At 48.2% G+C, this 23371-nt stretch overlaps 1 protein-coding gene across 2 annotated transcripts in view; it reads right to left on the reverse strand.

Annotated features, from left to right (window-relative positions):
• NEMP1 (nuclear envelope integral membrane protein 1) overlaps nt 1-23371 on the reverse strand; it is a 289952-nt gene that overhangs the window by 240269 nt on the left and 26312 nt on the right. For both annotated transcript variants that reach the window (XM_069230773.1, XM_069230774.1), the window contains exon 2: nt 15649-15770. In XM_069230773.1, coding sequence (XP_069086874.1) covers nt 15649-15770 — 122 coding nt within the window. The remainder of the gene's footprint in view (nt 1-15648; nt 15771-23371) is intronic.

Raw genomic sequence — 23371 nt, forward strand, 5'->3', positions numbered from 1 at the left:
CTGAAGACGAAGGAGGACTGCTGACCTGAAGCCCTACAGAGAAGATGGAGACACCAACTGCTTTGGCCCCAGCCCTACCGGCCTGTCTCCCCACTTCAAGAAAAACTGCAACAGCGATGTGTCCCCCAGAGTCCAGCGACCTCTGAAGCCTCAGAGGACTACCCTGCATCTAAAATGACCAAAAACTCCAGAGGACAGTGGCCCTGTTCCACAAAGACTGCAACTTTGCAACAAAGAAGCAACTTTTAAAGACCACACCTTTCCCGCCGGAAGCATGAGACTTTCCACTCTGCACCTAACGCCCCTGGCTCGACCTGCGGAGAACCAACACTACAGGGAGGACTTCCCGGCGACTGCAACCCTGTGAGTAGCCAGAGTTGACCCCCCCTGAGCCCCCCCAGCGATGCCTGCAGAGGGAATCCAGAGGCTCCCCCCTGACCGCGACTGCCTACTTCAAAGAACCCGATGCCTGGGAAACACACTGCACCCGCAGCCCCCAGGACCCGAAGGATCCGACCTCCAGTGCAGGAGCGACCCCCAGGTGGCGGCTACCCCGAGGAGCCCCCCCCTTGCTGCATTGCTGAAGAGACCCCTGGGTCTCCCATTGAAACCCATTGGAAACCCGATGCCTGTTTGCACTCTGCACCCGGCCGCCCCTGTGCTGCTGAGGGTGTACTTTTTGTGCTGACTTGTGTCCCCCCGGTGCCCTACAAAACCCCCCCCTTGTCTGCCCTCCGAAGTCGCGGGTACTTACCTGCTGGCAGACTGGAACCGGGGCACCCCCTTCTCCATTGAAGCCTATGCATTTTAGGCACAACTTTGACCTCTGCACCTGACCGGCCCTGAGCTGCTGGTGTGGTAACTTTGGGGTTGCCCTGAACCCCCAACGGTGGGTACCTTGGATCCAACTTTGAACCCTGTAAGTGCTTTACTTTCCTGAAAAACTAACAAATACTTACCTCCCCCAGGAACTGTTGAATTTTGCAGTGTCCAATTTTAAAATAGCTTATTGCCATTTTTGCCAAAACTGTACATGCTATTGTGATGATTCAAAGTTCCTAAGATACCTGAGTGAAATACCTTTCATTTAAAGTATTGTTTGTAAATCTTGAACCTCTGGTTCTTAAAATAAACTAAGAAAATATATTTTTCTATATAAAAACCTATTGGCCTGGAATTGTCTTTGAGTGTGTTCCTCAATTATCGCCTGTGTGTGTACAACAAATGCTTAACACTACCCTCTGATAAGCCTACTGCTCGACCACACTACCACAAAATAGAGCATTAGAATTATCTCTTTTTGCCACTATCTTACCTCGAAGGGGAACCCTTGGACTCTGTGCATGCTATTTCTTACTTTGAAATAGTACATACAGAGCCAACTTCCTACAGGATGGGTGAGGGATGGGTAAAATGGGTGGACTTATTATACGCATCTCCATTGGCAAGGGTAAAGACAGGCAGGACAGTATCCGATATCTACCCAATATACAGGGGAACCAGACAGGAATGGCCCTTGTCCCCACTATTATTCTCTCTAGCCATTGAACCCCTGGCGTCCCAGATGCGACGGGATGGCGTGGGTATGGGAGTGGAGTGGGGGCACTCTGAGCATATATACGCCAAACGATATACTCATTTACCTTAGGGAAGGGGGTCTCCCATCGGCTCTTAGGAACCTAGCAGATTTCGGGACACTGTCTGGACTACACCTTAACCGAGGCAAAACAGTTGTGTTCCCCATATCACCGAGTTACGAATGCCCTGCAGCATGCCCGGGTGATGTGAGTTGGGCCCCACGTACCTTCAAGTATCTGGGCATACAAGTATTCCATGACATGGTAGATCTTCGGGAGGGTAACCTCGGTAGAGCACTCCGCTCCCTACGGGCCTCTGTTGGGTTCTGGCGATCTTTGAAATTAACGATAATGGCCAGAATAGCGTTATCTAAAATGATCATGCTCCCCCGCCTCCTCTACTTCTTCGCTAATTTGCCCCTACTGATCCCATCAGTGTGGTTCCGCAAATTGAACACCCTACTTAGGGAACTTATATGGGATGTTGGTCGGAGACGCACCTCGCTCTCAACACTTTGCAGGCCGACCCGCCTGGGTGGCCTGGGTGCCCCAGATTTCGAAGCCTATTATTTAGCGCCCCAATTACAGTGGGCGGCAGGTTGGTTCGCCGGTAGGGGACATTTGGACAGGTGCACCACCCATGAAGAAGTAGACATAAATCGGATTATTGCACATATTGTAGTGTGGTTAGTTTTACGTATCATTTGCGCATTAGCTTCAGGCCTTAGTGCACTTTGCCCTGGATGTATTTTATTCATTTGCTTGCAGCTTAGAGCCTCTGTGCACTTTGCTCTAAATGCTTTTTTATTAGGCTTCGTACTGTTATTTTTCAAATAGCCAGTTCTACGGTCTTGTTTTATATTCATATCACACTGTTTAGCCTACTTCAGCACTGGAGTTCTCCATAACACATTCTTGTTCACTCTGTGCTTCAGTCAAGGATACAGTCTGGTACATTGCCGATAGACGTGGTAGGAGTTTAGTCTTTGGCATTCCTGCGTAGGGACATTTTGTGATCACGCTGACATGTTAGTTATAAAAACACTTCCTTGTCCCAATACACGCAAGAGGGAGATTCCGACCAGGGAACCACAACTAGACGCTGACTGCCTTGTTGCAGATGCTGAACCAAGATCACAGGCCTTTGCTCAGGTATGAGGGCTGATGTCTTCCCAGTGATTCAGAAAGGCAAGTTAGAAGTTTAACATGCTTTGCTCGAAATAGAACAAGCAGAGGGAGAGTAGAAACTATTAGACACGATGATAGCTTTGTTCTTATGTTTTACTCTCCTGGTAACTATTTCAATCCTACTGTGTTGTATGGTTCTGGTTATTGCGGCTCACGCCTTATTATCTAAAATGCAGTCGTTTTATTAAAAACATTATATAAAACTTATACTGCCTTTGTCATTTGTATAGGAGATCATACTGTAAATGAGAGAGTTGGTTTGGATCTGAGTGACCACGACTTCCCTGAGAAGTTCCAAAGATGTCATGCGCTCGGCTGCCCAATCATCTCTTCCCCGTGGGAGAAATGAGGCACTGCTAGTTAGCCGGAGCAAAAGCCGGATTTAGGGTGACATAGTTCTTTACACGTGGGTCAGACTCAGTCCCCCACACCGTTATCGATCCTGCTGCCTAGAAATCCAGTAATCTCATTTAGGATAATGAGAGCCCACGCGACATGGCGCCGCCAATGATTGGTCTGGCTCTAATATTTAGGTCCGGCTGACTCTCTCGGTCTCATATATATATTGACTACTCGGTTCCGTAGCGGAGACGTCCATGGAGCTGAGGATTTCCGCCACCACGGGATAGACATCCTATTACTTAGTGGTTGGTTGTTCAAGCTTGAGCTTTAAAAGGAAAACCCCGATATTGGTGTGCCTTCTCTGACCTAGAGCTGTTTTTTTACAAATGGCGAATCCTAATGTAGTGAATATAGCAATCAATATGCGACAACCGCTCACAGGACATCTGATAGCACATTGACTGACGGTCCAAGGGGGTCCGGTCACTTTTGTGGTGGACGCCCATGCAGCCTATAGAACAGAACTTTTTTATTCTTGGGTCGTATTTCCAGCGGTTGATGGGGGTACAAACACTTTTCACGAATACACAGTTGCGAATGTCCCTGGACAGTACAGGGCTTATGCATATTTAGAGATACCTTTATCTTATCAAGAACACCATAATTGGCTTGATGGCGCCCTCCCACACAAAGTAGCACAAGTAAGGTTAGGTCCACTGAGTAATGATGGTCCAACCTGGCCTTTATTGGCTACTTACACACCATATCCTGCGGTTGCTCATTTGGCAGTGGCTGACGTGCGTCGTTTATATATAGACGTAGCAACTACATACAGAAGACTGGTTCAGTTTGTAATGCAGGCATTAAATACTAATGCAGCGCGTGCTGCTCCGGCGCACCCACAAGCAGTGGTTCCGGGTATAAATCCGGCAACTGTACACTCAGTAATGGGTAAACGTGAGGAAACTCCATTTTGTCTGACGCAAAAAATTAATACTCTGGAAGCAGTATTTCCCCATACGGGACCTCAGGATAAACATAGAATATTGACGATGTGTTTGCCGTATGGGATGGTTCCTCCAGTGGACCTTTGTAATACCTGGGGCACGGTGTTTGCCGCGCTCTGCACTACAGCACACCGACATTAGCTAATTTACCGGAAGTGCTTAAACAAATTCAAGATGAATATGGGGCTGCCCCTGCTTTAGATTTGGGCATGCAGTTGATGGGCAATTTTGCCGCAGTTTCTTCTATTATTTTGAGTAATCTCAAGGGAGAGGCAGTAGCACTAGCAGTGCGAATGCGTCTTCGGGACGTTCCGCAGATTAATCAGGAGCCGGAACTTCCGAGAATAATAGCATAAACATATTCTAGTATTGGTCGCGATAGCCTAGGGGCTAGACCGCAAAAACCCCAATTACAGGGTAAAAATAATAAAGATAATGCTAAACAGCAGCAACCTGAGGGTACTAAAAAGCGCTGGGAAAAGAAACAGCAGACACCTAAGAAAGATGGGGGACAGTCTCCGCAACCGGAGACCCCGCAGAATAGGTATAATCTCAGAAATAGGGATAATTTGAAGACGCCTGACAGATATCAATATACTGATACACGCCAATCTCGTTCCTTTCAGGACTCCTCAGAGAAAAGAAGTGAGAGAGGTGGGCGGTCAGAGCGGAGAACAGAGTACGTGAAACCATGACAGGATTCACAATGCTCAACGGAGGTTTCTATTAAACAAGAAGAGAAACCGCAGCAACAAAAACAGCAATTTAAAAAGAAGAAAGTGGCAGCAATCTCAGTTAGACATGCCGCTCAAGAAGAGAGTTCTCTTGACGAACAAGACATGGGCGTTGGCACTGTTAGACAGCGCAGCAGAGGTCACAATAGTTCGCCGGAGTCTTCTAGAGCATCTGGAGGTGAAAGCATCTGATGACTTCATACAAGTCGAAACGGCGGATATGCGAGTCTCTGATCCTGATAGAGTATATGACGTGACTCTGCAATTAGAAGGGGACATTGACCGCATTGTACACGCCATCTTTTGGGACCATGTGGTAAAATCATGACGTTCTGCTGGCCGAACAAGATTGGCCGCCTGACTTTGTTCGTGACTGTCCAGTGGGGGAAGAAGTTATTACACCTTCCTTCTCACCACTTGTTTCGAGAGAACTAGCGGAGTCCTATAATAAAATATGGGCTCTTGCACAGGCCCCCGCACTATATAGAAATAATGTGGGGTGGGATAGACAATCACCTTATCATGTAATTCCAATAAAGGGTGAACCTCAGCCGCAGTATCCTATCAAATTTGAAGCAAGGGCATCGGTTAGGAATATTCTTACACAATTGGAGTACCAGGGTGTAATTGAGCCCTGTGTCTCGCCGATGAATAATCCCTTATTTCCGGTTGCTAAACCGGACCATTCATATAGGATAGTGGTGGATTACAGACATTTAAATGGTCATACTCGCACATATGCAATACAGAATTCACATAGCGCAGCGCTTATGAATAATATAGTGCGTAAAAAATACAAAACAACATTAGAAATCTCGAATGGATTTTTCTGCCAAAATATAGCGCCCGAAAGTTGGGACTATACCAGTTTCAATGCGTTTGGCTCTCAGAAAAATTTTGTTGTTTGCCTCAGGGGTATAAGAATAGCCCAGGACTATTTTCGGCTCGTGTAACTGAAATTCTGCACGAGTTGGACCCTGAAGCGTTATCATATGTTGATGACATATTTGACAGACGATGAGATTCTGCAACATTTATGGCGTGTATCACGCATTGTTGTGGGGTTTGCTGAAATTGGCTATAAGTTTAATTTTAAGAAATCGAAGATTGCCTTCCTCAGCGTCATTTTCCTAGGATATGAGTTGTCGAGAGAGGGCAAGAGGGCATTTTTGGGAGAAATGTGCTCAATTGCAGCCTCCTAATACGGTTCGGAAGCTCCAGTCATTGTTGGGGTTTCTGATTTTTGGCAGAACTTACATTCCTGAATATGCTACGCGTATAAAACCCTTATACGAGTTGATTCGTCTGAATTTTTCGAGTAGATTTTGGATGATTGAGCATACACATATACTACGAGATTTGCAGACTGATCTCTTAGCAGTTAAACACTTACACACACGGGACAATAAGACACATTTAGTCATCAGGGGGATATCTGGGGCTGTTGGGTTTAGGTATGTCACCTTTAATGAGGGTGAGACAGTCCCGATTGCATACATGTCCCACTTGTATTCTGCTGCAGAACAACGATTTGCACAGACTGAGAAAATACTCACTGCAGTACAGATGGCTGTGATTAAAGAAAGACCTCTTGCCTAGGGCCAACGCATTATTGTCGTTTCCCCCGATTCCAGCCTTAGAGGCTGTTACAAAAGCGAGTGTTCCTAATTCGAAAGCTTTACACCCGCGATGGATACAATGGGCTACGTCTTTGACAGCCACTGATGTAGATTACATATTTGACCCCAAACTGCAGACTCAAGAATTTCTTCAATATGAAATGGAGTACCCAGTTCCTGCTGGCACAGTGCCTATTAACCAATATCAGGTGGTCATGTATACCGATGGCTCTCCGCAACCAGCGGTTGGGTCTAAACAGTATTCTGCTGCATGTGCGGTGGTGAGCGGCACTATGGAGGGGGAAGTGTTCTGCCCCCAACATACTTATACTAAAACCTTGGGAGATTGCACGGCACAGCTGGCTGAGCTCAAAGCTCTATTGTTAGCGTTGGAGCACGCGGATCCGGCGATTTTAACCTTGCTGGTCTGTGACTCCTACTACTGTGTTTCAGTCTTTCAATGAATATCTACACTATTGGAAGTTGAATGGGTACAGAGATTCTAAGGGCAACACCATTAAACACAAATTGTTGTGGGGTAAGGTTGCAGAGAGTTGGTTTGGATCTGAGTGACCACGACTTCCCTGAGAAGTTCCAAAGATGTCATGCGCTCGGCTGCCCAATCATCTCTTCCCCGTGGGAGAAATGAGGCACTGCTAGTTAGCCGGAGCAAAAACCGGATTTAGGGTGACAGAGTTCTTTACACGTGGGTCAGACTCAGTCCCCCACACCGTTATCAATCCTGCTGCCTAGAAATCCAGTAGTCTCATTTAGGATAATGAGAGCCCACGCGACAATATGACAAATAGGAAGATCGCTGATGACAAGAGTGGCGGCGACATGCTGGAAGAGATGCGAGAAGAGGGTCGGAGTGGGCCTGCCATACTCCCCAGCACTACCATCATCGGTTCTTGCGCTCGAAACGGGGGGGGGGGGGGTAGAAACCGGGGGCTCAGGACTGGGACCATGGAAGAGAGCGGGAGTGGAAACAATTGGGGATCTGTTCCATGAAGGGGTGCTGAGATCCTTCGCTGATCTTACAGACGGAGGAGTCCCCCAGGGGCAGTTCTACTATTTCAAAAGCTAGTACATACCCTGAAAGAGCACTGGGATAAGATTAATGCAGAGCCCACTACCCACAGGGTGTTACATCTCCTGCTTACCTCCGGAAAGGAGGCCCACTTAATTACTAAACTATTCTGGGTCCAAATTGAGGATGCATTAGACCCACTGCGGCCCCTGAGAGAGAGATGGGGAAGGACAGTTGGTGGGGAATTGACGGACGCAGAATGGAGTAGAGCATTGGCTTACCCCCAGAAGGTTACCCGCAACACACGACTGCGATACATTCAATACAATTATTTCCATAGGATGTACCTCACCACACACCGACTGTCGCTAATATATGGTGCAGCTCCCAAGACATGCGCAAGATGCGAGAACGTAGACGCTGACTTTGACCACATGGTATGGAGCTGTCCGGAGATCCAGTTGGGCTGGGTGGCGGTAATGGCTCACCTGTCGAGATTATTTGAGATGGACCTATTTCCGACCGCCACTGTATGCTTACTGGGCCTCGGGATGGGTCTGCCGCGGGGGAAGGTGGGTGGTCGCTTCCTGGGCCTGGACTTGGTTCTTTATAGGAGATTGATCACGAAGGGTTGGAAGGCCCCAGGACATCCCCCACTGACTGAGTGGAGACATGACGCAATGGTCTAGTGCCAAACTTCAGGTCCTGAAAGGGAAAGAGGCGAGAGGCCTGCGTCAAAATCCCATTGCCCCAGAGTGGGAGGTCACAGTGACGAGATGAGACGACATAACAAGGGGGATGGGAGCACCCACGGAGGAACTAGCAGGAGTAGGAGTCTAAGAGGACAGAAGGAAGGGAGGGAAGATATTATACCCACTAGAGTGAGGCCTGATAGAGGGACAGCGAGACCAAGGGTAAAATTAGTACAGAGATAACAATCGGACTTAGCTGAGGGCACGGGGGAGTGGACAGGCTGGATATGGAAGGCCGCCCACCCAGCAGGGAATGTGGGGAGTAAGAGAATGGTGCCACCCCATACACCGGAGAAACCCAAGTGTGGCCTACCCCAGCAAATGTAATTACCTACTCAATACGGTGCCATCATGTTTAATTACTGTTTAATACAAGTTAAGACTGTTGTGTAGTCATAGGAACAAAATGGTAATACAATGTTCGCACGTGAGGAAAGTTCAGACAAGTCGAGTTAACACACTTGTTTTGAATCCGTTTAACTCTGAATCGTAGACTGAATGTGTAACGTGACGAAAATCCCAGAACTTGTAACAGACAGATGTGCTATCAACACTGTTAACTGTGAACAAGGTGAGAACAAGATTATGCCATAACCGGTTATGTGTCTGTAAAACAGCGATTTGTTAATAAAAATATATTTAATTTTTTTTTTTTTTTTTAAAGTGTCATCCAAAAGATCAATTGCACTCTGAAGCAAATGCACAAACCAAGATCAGCCCTTAGCTGAGTGGCAGTAGCCCGACCATGAAAGTGGTAGCATTTTGAGAAGAGGGAACAAGTAGGAGGGATTGTAGGGGGTGGTATTTTCAATATCACAGAATACATGTCAGGAGATCATCTTCCAGTATGCAAACTTTGATGAACAGTTCCAAGTCTGCTTATTGTAATAACATGAATCATTCTTTTATTTTGCAGTTCTGCATGCTTACAGTGTGTCAAATAACCTGGAAGCAGTTGTAAGAAAGTTAGTGTTACAAATAAACTTCACCAGCCGACTTTTACTCTGCTTCAGTAGTTTCAGGCTCTCAAAAGATTAGCTCGATCTAAGACAGAGGCATTTCTTTCTTAAACTAAATAAAATACACAATGTACTAATTTTGCTTGCTAACTGCTGCAAAGACTGAAAAACCACACACCCTAGATTCAAACACTCCACTCGCTAATAATGACCAACATTGTGGGCTCAGGGCATAGGAAAAGTCAGAAAGCATAGCCACATCAAATGCTGTTTGGCACACAACTGTTCAACACATATCTATGCAGTTTATAGCCTGGGTCAAGCATCACAAGCATGTACCTGCATTACTATTTTTTTTTTTATTATTGCTTTTATATGATTCCAAGAAATAATGCAAAACAGAATAGGATGAGTCAGACAGTCATTGTAACAAAATCTGCAGTACTTAAGGAAGCAACCGATCATAACTGTCTCAGGAGTACAAAATATATTAGTGACAGCAAACCAGAAGTCCATGTCCCTACTCCAATCATCAATTCCTAAAATCATCGCCTTGGGGCCCAAGACCAATTTGCTCCCCACCATAGGGCTCACAATAGTCTAGTATTCTGTCACTTGGGGGCATTGCTTTGTCATGTGGTATTACTTGCCAAAAGAAGAGTTACATCTTTGACAACTGGGAGTACTTACTTTCCCCATAGCTGTGAAGGGTTGTAATAATGCTTGTGTAAATATTTGAAATGAATGAAGCGTAACCATCAGAGATGGCAAATGGTTGTGGAGCCATCTCCACCTCCACCCAATTGCCGTCATCTAGTGTAACCAGTCTTACATCCTTCTCAATTTTTAAGTGGGTTAGGAGGGGAGAGTGGGGGGGGGGGGGGGGAGGAGTTTATAGTCAGTAGAGATGTATACATCTGTAACATCCCTTTTTTCCACCAAACCTTCAATTAGTTTAACTTTGAGAGGACTCAATTCTGGAGGTACAACCAGATTGCTTTTGTGTCTCGAGCGTGTGCCGTAGTTAAGGGTATTGGGAAAAAAAAAATTTAATTGGAAATCTAGAACAAGATCTTCAATAGACTTAACAGTGTCAGGCCACCACATGGCCCCCAGCAAAGATATACCTATCATGTCCCACTGACTAAAGCAGACCAGTCCGGCCAACTGAGCGAGCCAAGTGCCCTGATAAAGCGTAGTTACCTTGATGGGTTCGGTGTACCAGTGTATATGGCTTAATGCTTCCGGCCAGAACAGGAGAATTAAGCTAGTGACCACTGGTAGCATTCTGGGACTTGCCATATCTTACAATAAGTGAGGTACGTCGAATTGGTCAAGGAGGTCTAGCTCCATTTGATGTGGGGGAGTCAACCCTATTGGCAAATATCCAGTCGTGGCTACCCAAACCTGTCATCGTAAGGGCCTTGTCTACACTTATTGAAGGGAACTTATGGGGCTGACGCTGCCCACAAAAAGCCCCTAATCTGAGATTGTAAATCTGTAAAAAGGTCAGCGAGCAGAAACAGGTAATTTTGTGGAGTATAAAGGAAACATGGGATGGAGATCATTTTAAACAACGTACTGAGTCTCATCAACCTGACCGGGTGGGAGCAAGAGGCCCAGGATTTAAGCTCCCACTTTGATTTGTCCAGGATAGGCACGATATTTAATTTGCAGCATCGGTGCTGGCATCTTGTGATTTCCATTTGCACATACCTGAAATGGTCTCCTGCTATCTGAGAGGTGAGGATGAAGAGCAGGCTCCCACAAACAGGGGTGTACATAGATGACCCCTAGTTGACTTTGAAGCCAGACGTATTGCTGTGTATTAGTAGAATGTCCATAAGGCATGGGATTGAAGTTCTGGGCCACTGAACTTATAGAACAAGTTAATTGCCTTTGGTAACGCCTTATCTGGTAGAGAAAATTAGCATTATTGTCTTGACAGTCAGATCCATTGTGACTGGCACTTCGCTCCTTCAGTCCTACAGGATCTTTTGCTTTAACTGTGCTCGCAGGCCTACCTCTGGGGAGGTATTGCTTGGGTATCTACTCAAAAGGAATCTAAGACTAGAAGCCACTATCAGATGAACAAGTTACTTACCTTCGGTAACTCCTTCTCTGGAAGAGACTAGATTGCCACAGATTCCTTACCGACCCTCCCATCCTTCACACTCTGCGAACTGGTTCAATTATGAGGGTCACCTCTTTCAGGGCCTTAGTCTTTTCCACACCAGTGGTCAGTTCTCATCACGGCTCCGGGTGTGGAAAGTCACGAAAGTAACGGATGTCAGCGAGCTGAGGTAGCACTTATGTTGGTACTGCATGTGTTACTTCGACCAACGCAAAGCTCAAACTACACCACCTACCAGAGCACAGGGGTACAGCTTGAAAATCGGCCATATCCAGTCGGACGCCTGGAGATATTTAAATGTAAAGAATCTGTGGCTAAAAGTCTCTATTCAAGATAGTATGTTGTCTGTGTTTTGGGAGATTCTGTCTTCTCGGTCCTCTGCACAGAGTATTGCCCCTGCTTTTGTGTCTGTGCAATGTCTCTACAACTAGTGCATACAAAAGTAGGGAGAGGGGACAAAGCTGCCAAAAGACCCTCTCCAAGCCAAATGGTACAGAGAGTACAGTTCACTCAAACTTGTGTCCATGGTTCAGTGAACGGGATTTCTACAAAACTGGGAAAGTGGTCCCCAAAGTTCATTTTCTTCAACATCTGATGCAGGAATGGCCAATGTATCGAATCAAATGCTTTCTTCATATCTAACAATAGCAGCTCACAGTCCGCCAAGACCTCGTGTGATCTGGTACCGCAGCCAGGGAGGAACCAATTTTGACCTCACCACACGAGTAAGACAGATTCCTAGTATTTTCCAATATTACAGAGATGGGATAATAGGAGTAGAAGCTGCTAGCAGGTTTTTGACCTTGAGAATTACAGCTATTTTTGCTCCACTTAAAATGCATGTTAGAGAGGAGATCTTGAATACTCTCGCAAACAGGTTGCAGAGGTGAGGGCCCAGCAAAGTTTAATGCTGAAGACAATTATTGTGTCTTTAGGGAGCTGAAAAAAGCAGGATGAGTTTAACCTGACCATTTGCCTACCACAACAAATTCAGAGGCAGAAACACTCAAAATAGAACTTTGAATAACAAGGACACAATAAGACCCTCAAAACAATCGGCCCACAAAGCATGCAATATATGCATTTATTATGTGGGCTCTACCATAAAAGACTAATCCAAGCATAAATTGTTTCTATTATCATCTCATGTTTGCGTGATCACCAAAGAAAAGTGTAAACAGTGGGCTCTGCCCATATAATCCGCCTGGATCTTTCACTTTTTGATCACCTGTTTTTTTTTTTTTTATTGTGGGTGAGCCTCACAACTGGTGACTCTCCCACTGTAAACACACAGTAAATGGACTGCACATGTTTGCCACAAATGTCCACCTCAATGACACAGGACGGGTGTGGGGCTCTTGGCTGGTTACATGTGAACACTTGCAAGAGCTGAACCAATGAAAATCCTGTTGTGAGCAGCCTGGTAACTGCATACAGGGAGCCTGGCGCAGAGAGGACTCTGCAGGATTGGGTATTGACCTGGGTAGGTCTTATAATGTTAGTGTACACTTACAGGGAAAGCCAGTGCGGCTTAAGGTCTGGCACTCCATTATACACATGGGGGAGGACTTCCTTAGAGTGAAGTTTCTCTTCCCTTTGGCCTACAGAGTCCAGTGGCACATCAAAATGAGGTGGAACATGCTAGTCAAATCCACATCCGAGTTTCAGGGAGAGATCTGTACAGCTTATGGGTCAACCAGGATTGGCATAATTCTCTGGCTTACTCAGAATCAGAGCCCAAGCTTTTTTTTTTTTTTTCACCTTGCTGTGCCATGTTAATTACATTTCTCTCCTGCAGTAGGAAAAAAGCCCTCCCCACACAAAGGGTGCAACAAACAATGCTTCAAGTAGCTCCTGAGGAGGAAAGGGGTGGGGTGAAGCATTTTTCAAATAGATGTCACCCTGTACCATGGATGGGCCAGCCCAAGCCCACTGATTATAGAAGAGAGCTCAGACCTGTGGAGCCAACACAGAAGGGAACTCTGCTTGGACGTTTTGTTTTTGGAGGGGGGGGGGGGGGGGGGAGAGAGACGGAAGGCCCTGTGTTAGAAATCAGGCTTTTGGTTGGCTAGGGTATGTACCTTGACTAAGCAGATTTCCCCCACTCTAGTCAGGGGAAGTCAGAAGCACAACTTAGGTTAACCTGTGCTCACCCTCTGGTAGCTTGGCACAGAGCAGGCAGGCTAAACTTAGAAGGCAGTGTAAAGTAATCGTGCAATTTATCCCCACAGTGATCCCCACTGCATGCCTCACAAAAAGGGCTCCACAGGGTAAAATAAACAGACTGTATGTTCTTAGGTGCATGCAAAAATAAACAGATTTTTCCTTCATCCGTGATTTGAGCTATTTCAATTTGGCAGTGCTCCAAGAAATGTCATGTGGCAATAATTTATTGGCTCTCGAGTATGATTTACCACTCTACAAGGTACTTACAAGTACATTAAAGTAGGCCAATTGTGAGTATATAAATGTTACAATGTTTGTAGGAGGCAAGTGCTCAGAGTCCGAAGGCCAACAAAACGGTACAGCAACAAAACAGGAGGGAAAGGCACAAAGTCTGGGATAAGACCACCCTAAAGATGCCAGGTCTAACACACTGGCAGTGATGTCAGCAAGCAGAGAAGTTGAGGCCCTCCAGCAGAATTGTGACCAGTGATTTGTGGGTGACGTCATTTTAAATTGTCCCAGCATGCTTTGTGGTAGGGTTGAGACAGGGATGGATGGAGCGGTGCAAGAAGAGATGGGCAGTCATAACCATGGGGCGGGGTTGGGGGGTGGGGCGTTTTTGGTTTTGGGGAGGGGGCGTTTTAGGTTTTGGGGAGGGGTGGGGGTCAGGGGGTTTTAGGTTTTGGGGTGGGGTTGGGGGGTTGGGCGTTTTTGTTTTTGGGGAGGGGTGGCGGGTTAGGGGGTTTTAGGTTTTGGGGAGGGGGTGGGGGGTCAGGGGGTTTTAGGTTTTGGGGTGGGGTGTCAGGGGTTTTTGGGGTGGGGTTGGGGGGGTGAGGCGTTTTTGGTTTTGGGGAGGGGTGGGGGGGTTGGGTGAGGGATGTAGGGTCAATGGTGCCTATTAGTAATGCTTTTATCAGGAATGCCTTGACAACGAAAATTGTTGTTAAGGCATTCATGGTAAAATCATTAGTAGTAGCAACGAGGTCGGTGTTCCGACCTCATTTTTAAGGCACTAGTTGTTTAGGAAATCGGTGTTCCGTTGTCCAACCTTTCTAAGGGACACAGTCGAGTCCCAAGATGGCTGCCAAACACTTCCGGGTTCAAGTTTTAGCAGTCACTCAGATCTCAGCACGAGATCGGGAGGGTTCACGAAGCATTCGCGTCCCTATAAATACAAATTTGGATTTTCTTTAATTTCGCAAAAAGTACTGAACGGGTTTACACCAAATAACAAAAAGGCTTCTTTCCGGACCAAGAGCTACCTTTCTGCCAAATTTGGTGTAATTCTGTCCAGTAGTTTGGGCGTTATCGCTGTTGACTATGGAAAAATGAATGAGGAAAACTCATTTTGGCCTCCTCCACCCTTTTTCTCTGCCCCCACTTTGATCACCCTGAAACTTTCCAGACAGCAGCTGAAGTGAGCGCCTTTTTTTTGGAAAACTTTTGTGAAGATTCATCATCATTGTTATTAGTAAAAAATAAAAATAAAGTTTTTTCTATAGAGACTAGGTCCTAACTATAACTACCTAGTGGTGACTGCCACTAGGTTATATATATATATATATATATATATATATATATATATATATATATATATATATATATATATATATATATATACATATACATATACATATACATACATATATATACACATATATACACATATATACACACACACACACACTTTATTAAAATCATTGTGCGAGATCTAGAGTTGGGAGCACAGAAGAATCCAGGGCTCTCACAGGTGGGGCTGCAACTGATACAGACATGATCTATTGCATCCTCACACCTGAGGCTCAGAAGCGAGATTGGATCAGCAGAACAAGAACAAGGAGCATGCAACATTAGACACTCTGCGGCTGCTCAAACATCATGTGTTAAAAAAGCAAAAATGGTACCCAAAGGTGCCAAAAAATGTGTTTCCCCAAAAGAAGAGTAGATTCCGATAAATTTACAGATGTAATGCAGACTCAACATGCAACGTTATTAATAAAGAACCTAGAGTCAAAATTCCTTTAAAAACTGCTTTCTGGGGATTCATTTTATCCCTTTGATCCTTTATGTTGTGAAACTTAAAGTAAAGATCACATTGGTTACAGAACAAAATAGTGAACCTTTATTCACATTACCTTACCTGCATCTTGGTCCATATGTCATTCCACTTCGGTAGAAATGTGTTCTTGTAACAAAAATATTGTGATTCATTCCTACTATACATTCGGTTTTCAAGCAACTGTATCACTTCTTTCTGACTTTCTACATTGAAATAAAAATAAAAGAATGGATTAGATGTAAACTTATAATCAGGAACCCAATGCAATGTTCAATTTACCATTAATTTGTATAATCCTTGCAAGATGTGTAACTTTTGATTGTTTACTTTTTTGTTCACTCTAACTTCAGAATGTTTTTACTTGGGCCCCTGGAACTTAACGTTATGTATCGATGATAAAGAAAACAACGACAACCAGAGAACTCCAGCAATGGCATACAAGGTTATGTTACACTGCATCCGAGTACTCAGTGATGTGCACTCTGATGGACCAACAGGCAGGGTTCCAAATCAGACACCGATAGCCATTAGGGAAATTAAGCGATTAAAGGTATGATGGCACTCCATGAGACTAGCAATGTGTTGGAAGTCTTGGGGGCCGCTGAGAGCGGCTGGGCTTTCAGAGGAGGCGCACCTGGAACCAGGGTGCCGCTGCCGGACTGGCGGCGAAGGAAAGACTTCATGATTTAGACCCCCCCCCAGGCCGCGGCCTGTCGTCCATGCCGCGGCCAAGCGGCGTGAAGAGTAGGCACTTCCCCGCACTCGGGCCCAAGATTTTGCCAGCACCCCCCCCCCCCTGAAATTAGCAGCAGCAGAGGGAGCGCTGCAGGGCCCCCGATCCAGCCGGGCTTAGACTGAGGGCCAGTTGTGGATCCTGGGACCGGGGCGCCCGGGTGGATACGGAGAGCCCAGGGCCCTCGGGGCAGACAGCACTGCGGTCGGGCCCCATTGGTCAGGACAGCAGTGAAGGAAGTGGGTCCCACAGAAGTGAAGGTTGTTGAAGGGCCAACAGCAGCAGGCTGATTGGGCTGGACACTGGCAATAAGGAGCCCAGGGCCTCGGGGGCAGACAGCGATACAGTTTGTGGCCCTGCTGGAAGCTGTGGCGGCAGAGGGACACGAGCCAGGCGGGGCCCCATGAAGGTGATGGCTGGTCTGTGAGGGGCTGGCAGCAGTAGACCGATTGGGCTGGACACGCCCAGTGAGGAGCATCCGAGGACCTTCTGAGGCGACATGGGACCCCTGACTCCCTTCTCTCTCTTCTCTTCTCCCTTTCCCACCCTCCCTAGGGGGAGACCAGTGTCGTGCACAGTCGGCGGCGGCCTTTGAGGGGGCCCCGGGTGTGGAGACAGAGGCCCTTGGAGGAGTCGTGGGGGGCAGGGTGGCGCCCCTGTAAGAGGTGTGAGGCGACCAACTCTCGGATCAGACCAGGGAGCGGTGAACAACCGGTGAGCCCAGATTAGTGGTCAGGTGTGAATGGGCCCTGGACTGCACCTGTGGAGACAATGATCAGAGGCTGTGCTGGTGCTCCCCGGGAGAGAAGAGCTGTGATCTGCCCACCGGCCCAGAGATACCCTGAGGGGCCGAAGTGTGCAGCTGGAGACCTTGTTTGGGGCTCTCGAGACCACATGGGCGGAGGGCGGTCGGCGATAGTGGCGCTGCCCTGACCGCACACCTGAGAAGGGGAGAGACAAAGCTGGCAAGCCGCCGGCATCGCAGCAGCATATAGACCAATTTACTAAGCAAGGATCCTCTTGGGCGATGGGCGAGCCGGAGACTGCAGCCAGGGGAGTAAACACAATTCTACAAGCTATCCAGACCTCGCAGTTGGCAGTGGAAGCCAAGGTTGGTGAAGTGAAGGGGTATGTAGGCCTCCTGCGTCAGAACCTGCGAAAGGCGGTAACCCGCCTCAAGGAGGTTGAGGACCGGGTCTCTCATACTGAGGATGAGATCACGGACCTTAAGATTATGGTTGCCCAGCTGCAGACCCTTGTCGGTGAACCGCACCACAGAGCAGAAGATGCCGAAAACGCTTTAGGTTTAATAATTTGCGATTTGTGGGCTTCCCGGAAGGAGTGGAGACAAGCTCTGCGATTGAATTCTTGGAGCGTTGGATTCGATCGTGGGCCCCCGCTGGAGGAGGGTCTGTGCCAGATGGCCCTGAGGAGAAGAGGCAGACTCGAGATGTGGAGGGGGAGCACCTGAGCCAATCTCCCTTGCTCTCCTGACACTGACTCCTGGTGCTGTGGGAGAGTTCGGGCGAGCGTTTCCCCCCCTCCACCCACCCCCGAGGCAAGGCAAGGGACAGTGATTGGCCACATTTCAGAACTCCGACTCAAATGGAGGGGTCCACCATTTCACATTCACTGTAGACATACTGCTTGGGGCGACAAATGCTTCTGGGGTGGAAGTATGGGGAGGGGCAGTTGGGGGAGTTCAGGGGTTGTTTAGCGTTTTTTTGCTAAGGTTGACTCAGTGTTTCATTTTTCAGGGTTGGGTTGATAGCTCACAATGGAAATGTCTGGTGGGCGCAGGGGGTGAACTATTCTTGCTCTTTTGCTTATGTCAGAGTCTGCTAAGCGAGTATTATCCTGGAACGTAAACGGACTCCTGGATAAAATCAAACGGTCAGCGGTGTTTAGCCCCCTCCGTCGTTTCGCACCGTCTGTGGTCCTGTTGCAGGAGACCCACCTGCTTCCCACTCGATGCCCCAGGCTGCTGAGAGGCGGGTATGACAGGGTTTATCATGCAGGCTTTTCCAGGGGGCTCACGGGGGACGGCCATTTTATTGCACCGTTCTCTATCCATGGTGGTGGCTACCTCTCACTCGGACCTGCAGGGCCAGTATGTGGTGATCTCCGGGCTGGGGGGAGGGTGCCCCATCAACATCCTTAGTGTTTATGCCCCCCCACCACCCCTGGGAGCGCTACAGAGTTTTCTTATGACCCTCAGGGATGTGGTGGACGGGGCTTCCCAAGGACTGACTATTTTGAGAGGCGATTTCAACTCGGTGCTGAATCCAGAGTTAGACATTATAGGACCTTCGTCCTCGAGTCGGGCTGCCAGAGCGTCAGGGCTGCTTAATTGGGTGGAGGGTCTCTGCGAAGTCTGGCGGACATGGCATCTCTGTTTGCGGCGGTACACCCACTCATCGGCGCCGCACCACACTCATGCCAGGATAGACCTCTTTCTTGTTCCGGGACCCTCGGTATGTCGAGGGCTGGATCACACGCCGGTCTTGCTTTTACTAGATGACATTGATGCGGGTCGACGCCCGATGTGGCGGCTTAATGCGTCGTTTCTTCAGGATGGCAACTACGCTCAGGCCATAGGAGAATGCCTGTCAGAATATTTCTCTGTTAACCTCAGCTCGGTGTTGTCCACAGGTACACTTTGGGCTGCCTGTAAGGCTACAATTTGGGGGCATGCCAAATACCCTCTTCGTGTGAGGGACCAGGCGTGTAGTCAGGTGGTGTCAGTGTTGGAGGCCCAAGCGATGCGCCTGGAGGGCTGACTCGCAGAGGCCGACAGTAAGGTAGTCACGAGGCAGCTCATCCTGACTCGGCAGGAGATTAGGCCCGCTACTCTTGAGACAACGAAGCACGTGTGGCGAGCTTCCGTGGCCCGGGTTTATGGGTGGGGAGACAAAAATGGCAAGCTTCTGCACTGGCTGGCAACTGGGCCGATGGCGGGGAGGATAGTTCTGGAGGTCATTGATGAGTCAGGGGCGATCTCCAGGTAGCCTTTCGAGACTACGCAGAGATTTGCCACCTATTATGTGAGATTGTATGAGGAGCGCCCCCAGACCTCTGGCGGGGAGGGACGACCCTCTATTTCATGAGGTGTCCTTTCCGAAGATTTCAGTGGCTGACAGACAGGCCTTGGACGAGCTGGTAAATGCTGAGGAAATTGGAGCCGCCATCTCAGAGTTAGCGCCGGGTAAGACTCCAGGTTCCCGGCGTAGCTCTTTAGTAAGTTTCTAGATGTGCTCTCCCCGCACCTGCTAGCCATGTTTGAGGAGGCAGAAAGGACTGGGGGGTTCCCGCCGGGGCTTGACCGGGCAACTATTGTAGTAATTCCCAAGACAAAGCCTCCATCGTGGAGCTGCTCAGAGTATCGACCCATCTCATTCCTTAACACAGAGAATAAGATTTTTTCTACAGTTCCGGGCGCCAGGTTGAGAAAGGTGTTGCCCTCACTAATACATTCGGACCAGTGTAGTTTTATGCAGAATAGGAGTACTAGGCATTGTATCAGACGGCTGCACATAGCTCTGGCTAACCGAGCCCTCTTCCCCCCACTGGCACTCCTTCTCGTGGATTTCGAGAAGGCGTTCGATATAGTGGATTTGTCCTATCTCGGGGGGGGGTGCTGGAGAGGGCTGGGTTCGGCACGCAATTTCAGGCACTGGTGAAGCTCCTCTACTCTAACCCTACAGCCCGAGTGCAGGTGAACGGGTGGTGTCGGATTTGTTCCCCATCCAGAGGGGGACTCGTCAGTGCTCCACTTTTATTCACACTAGCGAGGCTGATAAGGTAGGATCCCTTGATTGATGGGTGGGCCTGGCCCACTGGGCATGAAGATCGCATTGCAATGTACGCAGATGTACTGGTGTTTTTAGCAAACCCAGCTAGAAGCAGGCCGAGGGTGTTGCAGCTCTTAGGCCTGTTCGCAGAAGCATCGGGTCTGGTAGTAAATCCCGGTATGTCTCTCCTGTCCCGGTGAGCCCGGCCAGGGATAACTGATTAGTAGCAGGATTTCCCCCTCTGCCGCAAGAGCTTCCGGTACCTTGGGATACATGTAGCACTCTTGCCTGAGTTGGCGTGATCACTCAATGTGACACCCTTGACTCCGAGTCAAGGAGGACCTCCAGCGCTGGCAGTCTCTCCCCCTCAACATTCTGGGCCGAATTGCGCTATATAAAATGATGGTGCTTCCTCGGCTCCTCTACATGCTTCAAACTTTTCCACACCATATTCCTAGGAAGTGGTTTAGCGAGATGGAGGCAGTGACGAGGCTGTTCTTATGGCATGGTTCGCACCCCCGGCTAGCGCTCCGTAGCAGTCAGGGGGATGTTTATGAAGGGGGATTGGGAATGCCCAACCTCTATCTATACTACTTAGCTATGCATTTATTGGTCATCCATGACTGAGTGAGAGGGGGGTTGGTCAGATCCGGCGTATCAGCAAGAACTCTTGACGATGGGCTTCTCTGGCTTGCTTGGGAGGTTGTACGGTGACCCCCTGCAGCGTAATGTTCCGGAAGTGACTTGGTGGTGGTGGCGGGGTGGAGGGCTGCGCAGCGAACGACGGGGTGGTGGCGCCGCCTTACCCAGCAGACACTGCTGTGGCAGGGACGGTGGCTAGGGGAGGTCTCAGTGTTTTGGGGATTCCATAAATGGGACCTTATAGGTTTTTCTCAGCTGGGTGATGTTTGGACTGGCTCTCGCATGAGATCATTTCAGGAGCTCCAGGAGCAATTTGAGCTGCATATGTCCCAATTTCACAAGTATCTGCAGCTTAGCCACGCATTGCAGGCACCTATTCAGACAGGGACAGAACTCCCGGAATTCAGCCCCTTAGAGGCCAAAACTATGATGGGCACCCTGGGCAGAGGGGGAGTGTCACACATCTACCGCTCATTAGTTAGTAACACCACCCAAACACTTGACAAGGTCCGAGAGCGATGAGAGCACTGGGTGGGCCCGATCGACGATGGAGACTCGAGGGAAGCGTTGATGGCCCCACAGTCTTTCGTTACGACCTCTCAACTCACAGGGATGCAGGTATACTTTCTTCATACGGCATACCTCACACCTGACAAGTTGCATGGAGCGGGCCTGCGGCTCCAGGCGTACTGTCCTCGTTGTGTAAGCCCCAACACAGACTTCTTTCATATGGTATGGACTTGCCCCCAAATTACCTGTTACTGGAGGGCGGTGCTCGGAGAGATCGAGAGTTATACAGGTGGAAGGCGAAGTGGCTCCACTACTAGTTGTCTTTGGGGTGGTCGACGGGGTGGGTTCCAGCAGAGCACATCAGACATTCGTGGGGGTGGCCTGCTTGGTGGCCAAAAGAGACATTGCAGCGAACTGGAAGGCCGAGGCCGCTCCTGCAATCGTAAAATGGCGTCAGGGGTGGACTGGTGTGCTCAGCAGGAGAAGGTGGTCTATGAAGCACTAGGGTGCCCAGCCAAATACACAAAGGTGTGGGGGAGTTGGGATGGGGCAAGAAGCCTAGTTTCACCATTATGGGATGTGTGTAATCTGACAAGTGGGGCAGTGGCTCCTGTGTGTGCATTAGTGTATCATTCTTTGGATCTATATGGTGTATTACTTTACCTGTGCTGATTGTACCAATGACCTATTGGACTGTAAACCATTTTTATTAGTTTTATGTGAAACAGCTTATCAAAAAAACGAAAATTCAAATCTAACTGAGGCATTACAAATGGGACTGAAGGAAACATATGGCGCAACCTCTGCAAGAAACACATCATACGTTTTAAAGAGACGGGTGATCAGACAAATGTAAAAAGGCTGAAAGGGGCACTAAATAACCCTTAGCTTTTTCCACAGCAAGGCCTTGCTGGGCCAGTGATGAACGGAACCAGAGAATTTCAGAAAGGGAAGCTTGTAAGGTTGTATATGACAGGAGGAAACCACACTACAAATTTCTCCTAGCGCCCACTATAAGCAGTTTTTGTGGAAGGAAGCCTGGCTGCCAGGACTACACCTACCACTTCAGGAGGGAGATTGTATTTTATAACTTGCAGCCACTCAGTTTCCATGCATGGAAGTGTTGGCTGTGCAGGATTGGATGGAAGACCTGGACCTGCTGCTGGGACCAGAGATCTTCCTAAAGGGGCAGCTGGATTAGCAGACCGATGCTAATGGCCAGTAGTTCCAGGTACCACACGCTCCTCGCCCTGTCCACAGCCACTAACATGACTTGGGCCCAGTCGCTCTTGATCTTTTTAAATACTCGGAGTAAAAAAGGAAAAGTTAAATAGGCTTAAAGGAGGCCCTAAATCCAATGCAGGCAAAAAGTATCAGAGAGGATTGCCTTGGATACTCCAACACACAAAACTCTGGCCACTGCATGTTGTCTCCAGTGGCGACTACATCACGCCAAGTGCTCCCAATAGCTGGAAGATGCAAGTGCCATCTCGGAGTATATATGCCATTCTTGATCCGCTAGGCAACACCAGCTGAGTTCTTTCACCCTGAAGTTTAAAAGATGCCATCAGGTGTTGTCCAATCAGATATGTGCCCAGATCGCTCAGCCACTTCCAAAGACAGAGCTTTTAAGCACAGAACCCACTACCCAACTGCCCCCCGTTTGTTACAATACCACTCAGCAGTACTCATTCCCCTTGATCTTCAGGAGGAAAGCTTTTAAAACTAATCAGATCGCTTGAAGCTCCAACAGACTGATGTGAAGACAAGCTTTGGCCGAGAACCAGAGTACTCTGATCTCCATCCCTCCCAAATGTCCTCCTTAACCCAGTAATGTTAAATCAGTCATAAAGGTCAGTTATGGATGGGGAAGAGAGAGATAGAATTCTGCTGCTAGATCATCTGCAGTCAAATAGCCTCCACTGCTGGTTTTTAGCAGTCTCCTCCGAAACCAAATGGAATCTGGTGGATTTCCTTGGAGCCGAGCCCACTGTAACTTCAAATTCCACAGCAAAGCCTGCATGTGCCACCTGACAAGGGGCATGGTCCTCAAGCAGAATGCTGGAGGCCAGGAGAAACAAGTCTGAGAGCTACACTCACCGAGACCCAGGCTGCAGACAAACATCTG

This window comes from Pleurodeles waltl, chromosome 4_2 (genome assembly GCF_031143425.1).
Source record: "Pleurodeles waltl isolate 20211129_DDA chromosome 4_2, aPleWal1.hap1.20221129, whole genome shotgun sequence".
Classification (NCBI taxonomy): domain Eukaryota; kingdom Metazoa; phylum Chordata; class Amphibia; order Caudata; family Salamandridae; genus Pleurodeles; species Pleurodeles waltl.